The 16,777-nt window shown below is 39.8% G+C and overlaps 1 protein-coding gene across 1 annotated transcript in view; it reads left to right on the forward strand.

Annotated features, from left to right (window-relative positions):
- RTF1 (RTF1 homolog, Paf1/RNA polymerase II complex component) overlaps positions 1 to 16,777 on the forward strand; it is a 30,868-nt gene that overhangs the window by 2,866 nt on the left and 11,225 nt on the right. The window contains 6 exon segments of the mRNA XM_040558571.1: positions 8,633 to 8,780; positions 10,284 to 10,488; positions 13,110 to 13,224; positions 14,706 to 14,817; positions 15,659 to 15,794; positions 16,294 to 16,471. Of these exon segments, the coding sequence (XP_040414505.1) occupies positions 8,633 to 8,780; positions 10,284 to 10,488; positions 13,110 to 13,224; positions 14,706 to 14,817; positions 15,659 to 15,794; positions 16,294 to 16,471 (894 nt within the window).

Consider the following 16,777-nt stretch of genomic DNA (forward strand, 5'->3'; position numbering starts at 1 on the left):
AATTCTTCTTGGTTTCTTGTAATTAATAAGCTTAGAATTGTAACTTCACACAAAGTAGTCGGTATGGCTGTAGAAAAGTTGACTGCCTGTTTAATCCTGTGTTCATAAGGTCTGAATGGTTTGATGATCTGTCTTCTTAAAACTAGTGTTCTTCCTGTGTGAAGTTTGTGGTTGAAGTAATAGTGAATTTGCTGAACCTGGACTCTGAATTCAAGGGAGAGGGTTTTGGCTTTGGGAGAGAGCTTCCTTCCTCGGAGAGGAGGGTGGTAAAAGCAGGTGGGACTATTTAATGTTAAAACTGTTCTATTTTGCTACTTTGAGTAGCAAAAGCGTATTGTGAAATAGCTTGTCTGACCATTTGAACATAGAACGGTGTGTTTTTATCGGCATTTCTGAAGAAAGTGAAGCAAGCGAGAGTTTAGAATTACTTTGTTTTAGGGTTTTCTCAACTTATTGCATAGGAGTGCGTATCTGCTAGATCTGTTCTTACTATTTGTTCTTGGTGCTATGTTCTAGAGCTGGTTAAAAGCCTCTGCTTCCATTTACAAGTGAAAATTGAAATTGACGTATTAAAACAGAGGATCTGACAAACGGGTCACATAGCTATTTGAGTAAAAAGATCTTCTTGTAGTGTTGCAGAAAGCTTGCAAAGACATCTGTACTATGTAGAGGTCTCTTACTCCATCTGTTCTTAAAAACTTAACTGTGCTGCTTCCCCCTGTCCCCTGATGCCACAGCAAGAATTATTCATTGTGGCAACTCGAAGACGCACAGGGTCGGCCAACGATAAACTGTTAAACTGATGAGAATTTGAGATTCTGGCGAGAGTTCTTCCGATACACATTAAGAGTGCACACGTTCTAGTACGTTTAGTGGTTTAGTATTCTTACTGAGGCATTTCTGAAATAAATACAGCTTGAACTCTGTTTCAAGCACTCCTTTTTTAAAAAAGAAATAATAGCAACTGTTTCATCTAGTATGTGCTTTAGACATAAGGGATGAGAAAATTATGAACAGACTATAGACATTACGTGTGTTATTGGGTGACCGCTCAGCCTGAAACTTTGTGTGTTCTGATCTGACAGCACGCTGCCTGGGGACCAGCTTGTCTGGAAATGTAGACTTGAGTGTGGAGAGCACCTTGGTTATAAACTCTTCTGTACTGTGTTTATCTCTGAAAACGCATGGAATAAATATATATATATATATATATATATATATATATATATTTAGTATATATAACTACAAATGAGGTCCATCTTTCCGTTAAATGTGGAGTATGGCAACGTATGTCTTCATGGATTTGCTAGGAAAACATGATTTTGAAGTCAAATCTGATTTTTATACCCACAGACTTGCAGATGCAGTAATATCTCTGTTGCACAGTGTGCAATTGAAACTTTCTAATCTGTGTATCATTTCTTCCTGATACTGTTCTCTCTGACTTCCATGTAGCAAGAGGGAAGGGTTTAGAGAAGAGGTAATTAGGACACTTGCTTCTATTCCTGTGCCTGAAATATGCGTTCTGAACTGCTCCTTGTCATAGCAGGGTGAGACAGGCTGGGTTATGACAGTAGTTCTTCTTCCAGCCACTCAGTTGTGGGCGTCCCTAGACTCAACTACCCGCCTGGTGTTCCTGCTTGAACGACTTTGGTTTTGCTCAGTATTCTTGTGGTTGGTCTCAAGTTTGCTCAATCTTGGGGGTTAGGAGCAGGGGTCTAAAAGTTGAAACGGTTTTACTGGACTTCCTGTAAGATGAGGACTTGGAGGCAACAGCATGGAAATTGTTGCCCTCGGCAAACGTGCTTAATCATGCATTTGCTTTCATACAGGTATTGTAGCGTGTGCATCCTTTGTGGTTCCTGGCAAGCACAAAATGTTCTGGGATAATCAGTATGTTGCACGTACAGGAAAGAAGTCTAAATCTCTGCTTCGGAAGCTAAACACTGCGTTTTGTTTTTCTGTAGGGAGGAAAGTTTGGGGGAACATAGTGTAGATAGAGACGATGCATTTTTGGAATTACAGAATAAGAACTTGTACAAATTATGCCATGTATGCAACGGTGCCCAAGGGATTTCATGAGACCTTTGTCACCATGTGTTGTGTTTTTTAGTGCAAATGCACTTCTGTGAAATCTCTTGGCCACATCAAGTGTTCATGGTGCAGATACTGGGTTCTATAACATTTCAAAGACCTGTGTTGTCTGAATCACGTTACCTAGCCAAGGGACTGAAGGTGAGTTGTCGTCAGCGAAGTAGTAGATACGTACTGATCGTCTTTTGGTGTGTCTGTGGAACATGCATGACCAAATGGACTGAACCGCTCGCTGTTCAGACAACAAATGAGTAGCGATGACTGCAGGTCATCGCAATAAGAAGTGCCACCTTCTCAAAGAGATGTACTAAGCTGGACACAGACGTGGAGACAGACTGCTCCTTTATCTGTGCAGCAGCGTGTGGCCATGACCACCCCAGAGCCTGCTATCCCAATTTGTTAGCTTGCCACGTGTAACCAGTTTGGTGTTAGCCAAACTGCTGCTGGGTCTACTGCGCTAGAGGCATGTGTGTCAGCAAGCTACCCTCATGGCGTCTTGAAGACATTGTGTGGATGGTATTCCTCAGTTGTGGTAGGCTAATTCTGGGTTCTTCCTCTTCTTTTTATCCCAGCAGTGTCACTCACAGTAAGAGGATCCTCTCTGTTGTGCAGTGAAGCCTGGATGACCGTTGAAACAGCTGTGCTAACATCAGTGTAGATTAGACAGAAAGCAGCAATACTCTTTCTCCTGAAAGGTTTGTTGTTGGCAATGCTGGTATAAGACTGCATTCTTCCACGCTCATTCTAATGTAGTGAAGGGTTTGTCTGTGTCTTTTAGCAGCTGTAGGGTGATAGCAGAAAATACCTCTGGGACATGAAAAGTTAGATCACAAATGCTTGTTACTAGGCTGGAGTTTAGTGAGTGTCTGGTTTTAGGCCTTTATTTGCAAATGTGCAGATCCAGGAGGAGGAGGTGTGGCTGAAGATTTGTAAAGAGCTATGGGACAGAGGAAACAGTGAATAGAGTTTGTGCAGACAGTAAGTCAGTCCTGAATAGCAGTCTGCCTGGAGGAGGCTTTGTGCCTCTATTATTAGGAAAGTTGTTGAAAATTTAGATCTACTTCCTGCGTTCAAGTTTAAGCACTCTGGTAAACCACAGATTAGCAGAAAGCTACATGTATTCCTTCTGTTTTGGGGGTGTCTTTTATGGGATTGTAGAGATTATTGTGCTAAATGTCTTCCCCGTGTGCTTTTATTTCATAACACTGCTTAGTTAGGCCTCCAAGACTGAGTGGGTTCTCTAGTCTTGTGGGGCCTTTGCCGTACATACATTTTTCAAGCTTAAAGAATTTGAAGCGGTGTGTGTTTAATCTTCCTGTACACAAGTGTACAGGCTGCGTGCTTTGTAATTTTGATTTCCTTGGAGACAGCTTCCTTTAGCTATTAACACAGGGAATAATAAAGCTTTCCTTAAAGAGCACATCCCAAAGTGTGCAAGTGCAAATCTGGATAGTGCGGACTAATCGTATGGAGGCTAACGTATACACAGAAGTAATGTAAACCAGCTGGGAACAAAATAGGTATAAAGTTTGGTCTGCAAGTAACTTCAAATTGCAAGCTAGTGAGGGAATAACTTCTGGGGATGTGGATTACAGGGTGTGTGTGTCTGCAAGAGCTCTGATGTGGAGCAGGGTGCTCCAGATACAGGCTCAGGTAGCTATTGGAATTGGATATGTGATTTTATTTATTTAACTTTCACAGAAGGAACTTTTTTCTTTGTATCAAGAAAGCAACTTTTGCTGAAAACAATCCATTCATGAGGCACTGTATCATATCTAGAGCAGTGATTAAGCTTTTTTTGGTCTGGGTGATGGTAGCTCGGTGACAGTCGTGCAAGGCGTATGCTGGCCAAGTATTTTATGGCTGTCACCATCTCCAGCTGTTTGGTCCAGACTTCTAAAATAAAACTTTGCAGGTTTTTACAGCTGGTAGTATCCTCAGGTTTGTTTTAATTATGGAGAGTGTTTCTTCGTTGGCATTTGGGATCTGCCATCTCCACACTGTCATTCAGTAGGTCTCCATGTTTCTCAATACATGGACATCTCAAAATAATTCTAGAGTAAATGTTAACTTGCAGCTTAATTTAAATTAAACCCATTAGATGTACACTTTTTTCTTAGTTACGTTTTGTGAGTTGATTTGAGTGATGTTCAGACAATAGGGGAGGACCAAGCGGGTTGTGACCTCTGAAACTTTCATTCAGCCAGTTCCTGGCAAAACCTCTTCTGTGACTCGAGAAGATCTTTCCTCTGCCTGTTTGTGTCTCCTTTTCCTTTTGGTGTTAACATCTCAAGTCTCCTCTCCCTGCCTAACACAGCCCTTTAAGTTTCCTAATTGCTGGACTGTTGTCATTGTGGAGTTGTTTGAGGCCCCCTGAATGACAGGTGCAGACAAGAAAAGTAACGAGGGATTTCTATTCACTATTTGGCTTTAACAATAGTTGCAGAGAGTGTTTTCTTCCTTGTAGTTCTTGGAATTCTCCAGAGTTCTCCCAGCTTTGAGAAACCCCAAAGACAGTAAATGCTGCCGTATCGCAACATCTCCGCTGCCTGCTGTTGTCTGCAGGCTGGAAATGCAGTTTGAAGACTTGCATGGAGGACTGCCTTCTTTTCTCCTCAGGTATTAATGGAGAAGAACAGATGACAGTTTGTAAGCTGGGCTAACACTAGGTACTTTTTCACACGTAAGCCGTTGTGTTGTCATGGTGTGTAAGTTTATCTGGCCTAGGAAAGCAACATGTTGGTAAGGGATCTGTTTCGTTTTGAAGTTACGGCTTATAATTTGCCCTTTCTTTATAAAAGACGTATCCAGGAGGGAAAGATCAGGCAAGGACAAGCTGGTGACCTCAGTTGTGCACCTCTGCTCAGTTTGATGTAAAAAGCAGGGAGAATACCTACTTGCAAAAGAAAATTTCAGCGGATAATACATTTGGGTACTGTGTGAACAGAAGAGAATAGTGGCTATCTGAGCAGCATCAGTAAAAATACTACTGCATTCAGGCTACTGTACTGTCAGAGCTCACTTTTTTCCCCTCACCTTGATCTCATTTCATCTCCCTAGTGGAAATACGTTCTAGGTTTGCTGAACTATAAATGATTTTCTTCAATCAGCTTCTACAAAAGCAACTACACAAGATAACTTCTAAATCCAGCTGATTTCTAATGGCATTTTGTTATTGGCAGTCCGTTCTGGGTACTGCGGCTTAGCTTGGACAACTTGGGGAAATATGTGAGTGATTAGCACTGTGAACCTTTGAAGCAGGAGGAGAAATAGAAGTGTTTTCTGGCTGCTTCCTGTGACTGAGCCATAATGTTCTATTGTTGAGTTGTAGTGAACAATAAGCAGAAAGCAATGTTACAGCACACTTCTGCCTGGGTTTATTGACTTGCTGCGTCTGGAACCATGGAGGGTTCCAGCTGGTGGCCGTGAAGCCAGTGGTGAACAGAGGGGCTGTGCAAAGAGGCATGGCTGTGGACAACATGTGAGAAGCATTGACTGGCTCTGCCTGATCGGAGCACGGAAGAAGGAACCTGGAGAAGCTGCAGAAGAGGACAGATTTTTGGAAACTATGGTTACTGTTTGCTGTTTGAGATGGAGGGAGGAGAAGCAGAGCAACCAAATGCTGCTGACTCTTAACTGGGTGTGCATTTTTACTTGACGTTACATGTGAACATGTGGCTGCCTTTCTGATCTGGGTGTGCCTAGAGCATGAGGGACAGGCTCAGGACTTTGGTTTGGGCTGCAAGTTGCCAAGCAACTCATAGTTTTTCTGTATTGCTTTTTCTTTCTTCTTATTTTTCCCCCCCGACCTGCTAAACGTAGCTCTCTTCCTCTGATGTAAGAAGAAACTTGGTGTTGGCTAGTCCCACTCTGAATAACACTGAATGGCCATTCGGTATCCAAATGACAACTGATGGTCCCTGAGCCCGCAGAGCAAACTGTGAGCATAAAAGAGCCCTCGCACTGAGTACGTCCTGGTTTAGGTGATTTATTTGTCCTCAGGTTTTGATCAATCCTTCTTTTTGTCCTGTAGTGGTTGCAGGAATAACCAGGCATTCATGAGAGACTGGGGTAGCTGAAAAGCCCCTGAAGCACCTGAGGCAGTTGAGGAAGAACTTGGCTTTATGGCAGCACAGAAACTGGCAGGTGACAACCAGTTACTGTGACTTGAAAGATGTAGGGGTCACTTGTACAGCAAGATAGTGTGGTCTCCAGGGTCTAATAGAAACCAAAGTGAAAAGTCCTAGATGAGGACAAATTTCTTGATCTTGCTCAGAAGTTGACACCCAGTTTTCTCTTGAGTTCCATCTCTCAGGCCCTGAGCTCTCTCCACAAGCCTGCTTGTGAATCGAAGGCTGAGAACAGCGCTCTGTAATGCGTGTATCTACAGCTATTAAACATTTTCTTAACTACTGAAGTCCTGCTGTTTCCATCTGATCTTAACTTCTTTCATCTCAGCATGACCTCTCAAGGTCTTGATATAACTGTGTATAATACGGCTTTCTCTGTGCTTTTCTTTTTTCTCGCTAAAGAGCAAGCTATAATTCAGTGTTGTAACACTGGAAAGTGACGGAGCTCTGGGAAGGAAGCATCTCTGCATCCCTCGTTCAGAGGGCTCTGCTCCTCCCTAGTGAATGCTCAGTCTCACTTTCACACTCTTGTGTTTTCATTGGTCTGCTAACAGTAGGTAAGCTGTTGAACTAATAGTCAAAATGCACTTATCCTAGTCCTAGGAGGTGATTCCGTGATGTTGAGATCTGAGTGTGCTGGCATTGTGTACAAGCTTGGTCTTCATTGATTTACTTGGGCATGGTTGACCAGGAAAATTATTGGCAATACCGGGGAAGCTAGGCAGCAGCACTGTAACATCAAACAAGTGAAACCTGAATATGGGAGCCAATAAGGACTTAAATGCAAGCTCAGGCTGATATAAAGCCAGATGCTTTGTGAGCAGAGTTTCTCACCTGTCCTGTGGAGCATAATGGGTTGGGGAACAGATTGCAATCAAAGGCTCACTGCTAGGTAGCTCTACTTTTACTGCAGAAAAGAGAACTTCTGCCTGCTCTTTGGCAGATGAATTTGAATTCACACCTGACACTTATAGATGATGATGAAGTGAGCACTAATATGGATGGTACAAAGCCAGTCGTGACTGTAATCAAAAGCTAGGCAATTCTAAGGATATTAAGAGATGAGGTAGTAGCTTCTGACTACTAAGTTAGTTTCATTTGGAGAAACCTGGGGTTCAAAACAATCTAAAGGTGATGCCTCTTCAGACAGAAGTAGTATTCAAATGTGATGGAGCCTGAAGTTTGTATGCAACAGAGGTCAAATGTAAAGAATTTCTTTTAACTAAACTATTGTTCAGTGCAAGATCTCAGTTATGCAAAAGAGTCTTTGCTTATTTGAATTAGGGTTTTTTTTATTATTTTCTTGAGGGGGTGGGTAGACTGCCTGCTTGTACAGATGATGTGCGTGAAGGGTGAGAGTAATATACAGGTATGAAGAAGATAACACTCAAAGTAGTTCATTTCAGAATAAATATATTTTATCCCTGAAGAGGGAATCTAGGTTCCCCCTAGAAGAATTTCTAGAAATAGTGAGGAACAAAATATTGTAAAGCCTTAAAATTGTGCATAGATAGTCCTTACCACTTCTGTTACTTCTGGCTTTACCCAGGTAGTTAGGACAATGGAAAAATGTAACAAGAAATCACATGGTAAAGTAAATACTGCCTCTTCTCTTGGGACTCTGGTGTTTGAAGTTGATGTCTCTGTGTATGTGCTGGCATAAGCTCTGAACTGGGAAACTGCAGCCTAAACTGAAGATGTGATGTTAAGACAAAATTAAAATTAAGCCTAAACACTTGTTTTTGTTTTTTTCTTCTAACTGTGATTCTGATTTGATTGTGACTTGTGCACTGTACGTAAGGTGCAGAAGGTGGTGGCAGTACTGTCTGTGAACGAGTATACTATTGGTTTGTTGCATTAAAAATTATACAGGTACTGTGAACTCCTGCCAAAACTGAGATTTCTGAAAAGCTCATGTAATTGGTGTGCTTTCATAAAATCTAAATTTTGCCATTCAGTGAACTAATTCTGGAAACACTTCTTGTTGCTTCTTCCATTTCATAGTATTTAACTGTATTTGTAAAGGCTATCTTCAGTTAGACTCCTATTATTTAAGTTGTTTTCTTAGGAAAATGTTTTCAGTAATTTCTTTCCCCGGTGGATATTATAGACTGAACTCTGAAGTCTTCATTGTTTTCGAAAGGACTCTTCTGCCAACTTTTGGGTTGCAGGGATAACTTATTTTAAAAAATCAAAACTAAAACACAACAACAAAAAGCCACCATAAAATGCTTTCATTTAACAAGTTACCTGTTGGCATTTTTTTTCCTTTTTGTGCGATTGATTTGTTGCTGTCAGATATCAGACTGTTTCTCAGTCATTTTTACTCCAGTGTTTTTGGGGAGGGAGGGAAGAGTGATAGTCCGGTCTCATGATCTCTTTCTTGTTTTGTTTTTTTTTCCTTGCAGTGGACTGTTGGAGGTTCTAAAAACAAGAAAAAGGGAAAAGCGGGTAAAGCAGAGAAGAAAGGAGCCATGAAGAAACAGACAAACAAAGCTGCCTCTTCAGGCAGCTCAGATAAAGACAGCTCAGCTGAGAGCTCAGCACCTGAAGAGGGTAAGAACACCTCTGCACCTACTTAGAGCATAATTCCAAGTGAAGTTGCCTCTTCGCACACGCTGAAGAGTAAAATTAAATGGTTATGTTAAAGACTACCTTCAGAGAGCTTTGTTTCTGTTACTGGTAGTCTGGATGACTTGAACTTGTCACGGCTTGAATACTAGTACATAATTCCACATTGTATTGCTGTAAGTGCACCATTAAAAAAACACTGCTAAATACTGCTTCAACTGAAGAATGTACAACATACTCGATTACTTGACTTTCTCCTGGAGAACTCTCTTCTTCTTTCAAGCTTGTACCATCTGTAGTTGGGGTAGCATTTTCTTCTGATTGATGTATTTTGCCTTCCCAAAATTGTGACAACAAGGAGAAAGGTGTATAATGTTACATAATGCAAATACGAGCTTATCTTATGTTTTCTCTGAATCAGAGTACTTGCACGTTTATACTGAAATTGAAGAAGAGAAATCATAACTATAACTGTTAGTTTTTTTTTACATGACTGCTGAATCAGTTCCTATGCTTGGCAGACTTCCTGTATTCTTTCATGTTTTTATCGCGGCTATGATAGTTTGCAGGTGGTTAGTTACGATTTCAGTTGATACTAAGAAGCAAAGTTAAGACTGTAAGTTCCTTCACATGCTTTCTTAAGTGTATTAATATTAAGCACAGTGGAGACAGACCAATGCATGATGTGACTGAACCTGTACCTATGCGTACATGCAATCAAGGCTGTTGATAGAGTAAGGTTACAAAGCGGGAAGTTTCCAGAAATGCTGAGGCTTGAATGAAAGTGGAGGAAAGAATTCTAGTATCTGTTTGCTTTTGGGATTTGGTGTAATGTAGTTGATTAGGTGAGATAATCAAAGCGTTTGGACTTGGATCAAGTTTAAAGGTGGTGTTACCCAATATTGCTGGGGACTCAGCTGTTCCCGTGTGTAAATGGGGAGGGCTTGTTACAGTGATGGAGCTAGCATTGCGACTTTGCCAGTTACAAGGGTAGTGTTTTTTAACTTCATCTTGTGATGTAGCAATTCATGCTGTTGCAGTCTTCAAATGACAAATTTTGGTTCCTCAAGTTGCTATAGAATAAGGAATATTAGTGGTGTTTTGTAGTGGCATTTGAGGTGCACATATGCACTTAAAAGTTATTGGTGTCCAAGCAACCGCTAAGTGATGTAAGTCTGTAGGCATAGAAATCTAACCTCCAGACCCTAACACTAATCAAAAGAGCTCCTAGGGTCTTCTTGTTCTACTAAGAATTTTTACTTAATGTTTTGTATTCACCTGTAGTACTACTTATTTCATTATTTTTTGTAGCAGGTATGTCTTTCAGTACTAAAGTATTCTGAAGATTTAATTTTCATGATATGCATACTTTAAGGATAGAGAAAGACAAGTACAGAATTCATTCTCAATACCCTTTGCTAACATGCTACACTGAAGTGGTTGGGCTTTGCCCCAGCTGAGTTTCACTGTCCTGTGACTTTGTTTTAGGAGAGGTGTCTGACTCAGAAAGCAACAGCTCCTCATCTAGCTCGGATTCAGATTCTTCATCTGAAGATGAGGAATTCCATGATGGCTATGGAGAAGATCTTATGGGAGATGAAGAAGACCGGGCTCGATTGGAACAAATGACAGAAAAGGAGAGAGAGCAGGAACTGTTTAACCGGATAGAGAAGAGAGAAGTGCTAAAGAGAAGGTAAATTTATCTGTTGATATTTGATAGCAAACTCATACAGGGTGTACTGTAAACAGCTCTGAATTAAATCCTTTGCAATGCACTGTTCAGTTAAACAGATGAAACTAAATCCAACACATTAACAGTGATATATAACATATTCTGTGTATTTCATATTGTACGAAATATATGTTTTCTCATTTCTATGAAGTAGACATGGAACTCTAACTCAAATTTCTGTTTCTGTGACTTGCAGACAGCCTATTTAAATGTTGGTTGTTATTTTTTTTAATGGGGTCGGGGCAGAAAAATGGGGAAAACAGCTAGACAACACATCAGACTGCAAGCAGTGAAGTCTGACTAACGTTTGCATAATGTCAAATTGTAAAGCAAAGAAACTTTGTGTGTGTTCACGTGAAATTGCTGTTCCCCACATTGTTTTTCATAGTTATTGCTGTATAGGAAACTGAGATGGAAGTGTCCAGTGTTTTAGGATAAATATTCTCCAGCTGAATGCTTGTTCTGTTTCTATACAGACAGCTTTTCTTTATTCTTAATTTGGACTTTCTATATGGAGACTGTGCTGACTGGGCTCTCATGTTTAAGGTCCAAGCATTCAGCACACTAAAGCAAATTATGTTTCATGGTAGATCTTCACATCAATTGTCCTTAAGGCTAGTTTAGAAGTGTATAACAGAAATTCTGCATGTTCTTGGAAATGTCTGTTTCTGGAAATTTCCTAGGTGTTGAATGGGTGTGGTTGCCAACTACTGTTCTAGCCGTGTATACAATTTTAGACACTAGGTGCCAGACAGAGTCAGTAGGACTGCTTTCTCCTCTGTCTTTTCTGTATTGGCCATCATATGCTGATACTTTAGAAGCAGGTGAAGCGTAAGGTGCATAAGAGCTCCGGCAATTTTTCAAAAGACAGTGGTGAAGCACGGAACAGTTTTAGGGTTTACCTTTTTATGGATGTGAAATTGGTTGGAAGACTAATAGAAAAGAGAGGGATGTTGAAAGAAGAGTGAGTGGTGTTGGACATCATATTCAAGGGGTCATTTGTGGATTTCTACCATAGGTGTTATAGTTTAATTTGTTACTATAATATTGCCCTGTCAGGCAGTTTCCTTGCAGTATTTTTTCCTCCCCATAAATCTAACAAAAGATTTGGTGAAAGTGGGGCAAGTTTTGTCCAATTTCTTCCCTCTTCAGTGATTTTTTTTCTATTAGTTGCTGAGAAATTTCTCTAGAGGACTAACATCTGTTGTGTGAATCAAGCCAGTACAATCAACTACTCATTTGTCTAAGCCATAGCTAGAGCACTGTCTGAATGTGCTTTTAATACCACTTTCAGTGTCTTCTCTAGTCTGCTGCCCTCCTCAAAGGGATTAAAATGGGTGAAAAATTTGACTCAGATCAGATAAAAGGCCACCACTTTTCTGATTTTCATTCATAGGTCCATGGTAACAGAATATTTTGGTTTTAAAATGACCACTGGTGAATACTTGATGCAAACGAGCTAAACAATTTAAGCTCGAGTTTCTGATTTAATCTTAAACAAGTTTGTCCTGCTCTGTGTAAAGGAGTTGGCAGGTAGAAGTAAGCGTAGGCTGGGAAGGACAGCAATTTCACTTTTTACAAATTGAATCTTTCAAAATGCTGCCTATATGTATGTCTTCCTGGGAGTTTATTGGGATTACAGCAAACGTTGCATGTGGTACGATGCTTGTGCCCTATGTGTTATGCTTCATGTTTAAGGCGTAAAAGGGCAACAAGCTCATCTGGCACTTCAGTTTCTTGTCTACAAAATCCAGTTGTAAAGGACTGTAAAGGAATGGACATGTGTATGTGGATAACACATTTGGAATTTCAGTTACTGGAAGATAAGTGGTTTTTGTTTGCATTTGTGTTTTTTTTTGCTTGTTAGTTCACATACACACTTCACTAAAGCAACATCCCATCCGTGCTGCAGTAGAGTCCGTCACAGGACGGTTCCAGTGGAATCACTACTTTTCTGAATACAGTGGCTGAAAATGAGATTTCAGGATGACACGTTTAGGGAAGGTAGAAATAGAAGTGCTTAAATCACAGAAACTTCCTGAGCCTGATGGAATGTGCGGTAGCAGCTGAAGGAGGACTCACTATGACTTTTTCGTATTCAGACCAATGCCAGTAGGAAGGTCAAGTTTCAGCAGGAAAAAGTTAGCATGATAGTGGTTTTAAAGAACTGAGTTTTTAACTGTTAAAATTCAAATTACATGAAATAGCCAATTGTTTTTATAATTGGAGGCAGCATGCAGTGATCGTTCTTCTGGCGAAGATGAAGTACGGGTTGGTTTCTGGGGATTCTGTTACTACGTGATCTTCCCAGCCCTTCAGGTTAGCTCTCACCTTCTGTAAGCCTGCACCTTTCTGTGGTCAGCTTCTCTTTATCTTATTTTTCTTAAGGAAGGGAGGAGATAAGGATGGGGAATGGGGAACAGCATAAGAACTAGCATTTCTAGCAGTGGAAGTGTTCCTTGAGGTTTACTAACCACGTAAGATAGCATAAGATGCTCACATAGCATCTGAGTGGTACTTTGCGCACTCAGGGAGGGAACATTCTCTCATGCACTCTTTTTGTTTCAAATATCTGCTAATAGGTTTGAAATCAAGAAGAAACTAAAAACAGCAAAAAAGAAAGAAAAGAAAGAGAAAAAGAAAAAGCAAGAGGAAGAACAGGAGAAGAAAAAACTCACACAGATACAAGAATCCCAGGTAGGAAATGTAACTCTTTTCCTTTGGCAGCAGGGGATGGGATGCTGCCTCTCCTTGCCCCTGCCATTTTACACTTAATGTCAAACAGCAAGGTAAGAAGGTCAGAATTTGGTTCATTTAGACGCTCAAGCTATCTTTAGCCTTTCAGTTGATTTTAAAAGAGATTAACATCTTTGGCCTGCTGTGGAATGCACTCAAACTCCTTTCAATGGAAAACACAAAACGAAGAAAAAGTTGTGGCTACATCTGTAGTTCCTGGGACAAGACCTGCCATGCAGTCTGGAATTTTTCATATGCGGTCTTTTCTACAAGTCAAAGTTTGAGAGAGCAGGCCAGAAACTTCTCATCTTTTTAAATGACGTGTGAAGGCAAAGCTTGAATGCTAAGAGGAACAGAAGTAATTCTATAGTTTTTCCATCTCTAGCATAAAGAGGACAATACCTTTTTTCTCCGGGGTGTGAGGTCTGTGTTATTGAACTATAGTTTCAAATAGCTGAGTTTCTAAGTTAAGATCCCACCCTTAACTTCCAAAGTCTGGGCAGTTAACGCTCCCAGAATAGGATAGGATTCATCTTGCTTAACTTGCAATCTATGAACTAGTTGTTTACACTTGTTGTCACTTGTCTCTGTGTGCAACAGAGGAGGACATCTCCAGAGGGTAATTCAGCCTACATTATTTTCTAGTGAAATAAGTGTTTAACACCTAAATAAAGCTAGGTAAGATGAATTTTCCTTCAGGCACATATGAAGTGGAATGAGTCTCATCTTCGGGCACCTCTCAACTCCACATGTGTATGTGTGTATGTATGTACACAAATATAGTCCATATATATGTATACATAATATGTAGAGTGTGTGCACGCATAAACACACACACACACATATATAAATATAAAACCATTGTATGCAGGGTTCTTTTATGGTGCCTTACAGAAATGACTTGACTTAAATGACTGCATCTTATACTTATTGTAGAAGCTGCATTCTGTATTACTTGCTTTTCTTGACAGACCTGTAAGAATGGAAAATATTAGAAGACTTGCATTAGTTCTGATTTTAGTACTTTTAACAAATCTTTTGTCTTTACTGAAGACAGAACAAGTGCATTGGCCTTGCAAAAGTAGTAGTCAGTGAGACTAACATTTATCCGATTTTTCTTCATGATTTATTAGTTGCAGAAGTAGTTCAATTTTATTTCTCTAGTCCTTTTTTATTATCTTAAGGAGGAGTTTGGGAGCTAAAACTTGGTGGCAGAAATGTTGAAGAATGAATGTTAATTATTTTTGATACTAAGTACAAAAAAGAAATATGCTTCAGATCAATTTCCCCTTTTCTAGACTATGAAAAAACAAACTTCAAAAAAAACTCCACAATTTTAAAATTGAGTTTGTTAGCTTTCGTTTTAAGTTTTCAAGGTCTGCAAACAAACTGTTTTAATTATTGCACTTCAATGTGGAGTGATTTTCTGTGCATGTTTTTAGGTCATGTCACATAACAAAGAGCGGCGATCAAAGCGGGATGAGAAACTAGACAAGAAGTCTCAGGCAATGGAAGAGCTAAAAGCAGAAAGAGAGAAAAGGAAGAACAGAACAGGTATGAAGACTTGTTGCTGTAACTATAAATTTTTGAGACCTCATTACAATATTTTGAGTGCTACTGTCTGTTTTTTAACTAATGCAGCAATCCTGCATCTTGGATGAATGAACTTCTCTGCATCTTCCTTGGTCTCTTGACTGACATAATCACCTAGGAAATTACTTGGCACCTTTGGCTCTTTATTTATATTTTTTCCCCCATGCAGAATGGTCTGAGAACAAAGCAAACTTTCTTAGTAATCTGCTGAATGGCACTTACTAAGTAATGTCTAGTTCATGTATTTGAATTGGTCGCTTAGCTTCTCTTATTTAATCTCTGAATAATCCAAACCATATTTATTGTACTTACGCTATTTTGTATACATTTGCTTATTTCTTCACTGGCACATCATCTTGTCCTTCTTGCCATGGACTTTTAATGTGACCTTTTTTGTTTTATTGCTGGGTTTTAATTGTGCTCCACCCCAAATATGATACTTTTTTTCCTGTGCAAAATAACAAATTGTCTGATCATGATAGTTTTAACTTGTATATATTCAATTCTTATGCCTATCTTGCATGGCACATGCAGTTGAGTTGGGAGGCTGAAGATAAATATAACTGAGATCTAAGATACGTTTAAATTATTTTAGTTTCTCAGTTTGAGTATATACAATGGCATTCTTAGCCTACCAGTGGGTTTAATTATGTGGCACTTAAATGTAAAACTAACAGCTGTCTGTTGTACTGCTTCTTTCTAAACTTTTTTAATCAATGAGGTTTCATCTCTAAAAGGAAGCTCTCATCAAAAAAAAAAATCACAGCTTGCTTTTCCTTGTTCTCTCTCATCCCTTCCCCAGCTGAATTGCTTGCAAAAAAACAGCCATTAAAAACTAGTGAAGTATACTCTGATGATGAAGAGGAGGAAGAGGATGACAAGTCTAGTGAGAAAAGTGATCGGTCATCCAGATCCTCATCCTCTGATGAAGAGGAAGAGTAAGTACTAAGTGCTGGACTATGATTATTGTGTGTGTTCATAAACACAGGTAATCACCTTATGTAGGTACATACTGCTTTAGAGAATTACTTGGGAGCAGATCAGTGTGTCTAAGGTGTTGCCTTGAGCCCCATTTACACTGTTTACAGATTTGTTTAGTTCTGTAGTTCAGCAGCTACAAAACCCTGGTATATTAGCAGATAAGGAAGATATGCTGGCTTATTTTAAAACATTAGCCTATAAGCTGCCTTGGTGCATCAGTCTGTTTTGTGGTAGCAGAGGTAGCGGGTAACAAGTCTAGTCACTAGGACTTAGCACTCCTTAAGAAAGATTTAATGCAAGATTCATATATCTATGGTCAACTAGTGTGTGATGAATCACTTCTTTTACTAGTAATTTTATTAGGTAGAACTTACACTGCATCTCGCTCAGGGCCCCTTCTTCATGAAAAAATAGAGACGTAATCATCCTTTTTCCTTCTCAACTTTCCCAAATCAGGAAAGAAGAAATTCCTCCTAAATCCCAGCCAGTGTCCTTGCCTGAAGAACTGAACCGAGTACGGTTATCGCGACACAAGCTGGAACGCTGGTGTCATATGCCCTTCTTTGCCAAGACAGTCACTGGTTGCTTTGTCCGTATTGGTATTGGAAATCACAACAGCAAACCTGTTTATCGGGTAAGTTTAGTTCCAAAGGATTTAGTTCTTTTTGTAGTGCTGTAGTACAGTATTTGCAGCTTAGTATTTCTGTGGTACCTGTGGTTGTTTGGGTGGTTAATGTAAAAAAAAAAAAAAAAAAAAAAAAAAGTTAATAACCAGAAAGCATAATTGATGCCAGAGGAGTGGAGGAGACTGCTTGAAAGGTAAATAAATCTATGGGACCAGTTAGGCCAATAAACTGTTTCCAAATGTTCACCTTTAAATCAAACTAATTGATGACAAAGTATATACGTGTGTGTGTGTGTGTGTGTATCACATGAGCGT

This window comes from Cygnus olor, chromosome 5, assembly GCF_009769625.2.
Source record: "Cygnus olor isolate bCygOlo1 chromosome 5, bCygOlo1.pri.v2, whole genome shotgun sequence".
In the NCBI taxonomy this organism is placed as follows: Eukaryota; Metazoa; Chordata; class Aves; order Anseriformes; family Anatidae; genus Cygnus; species Cygnus olor.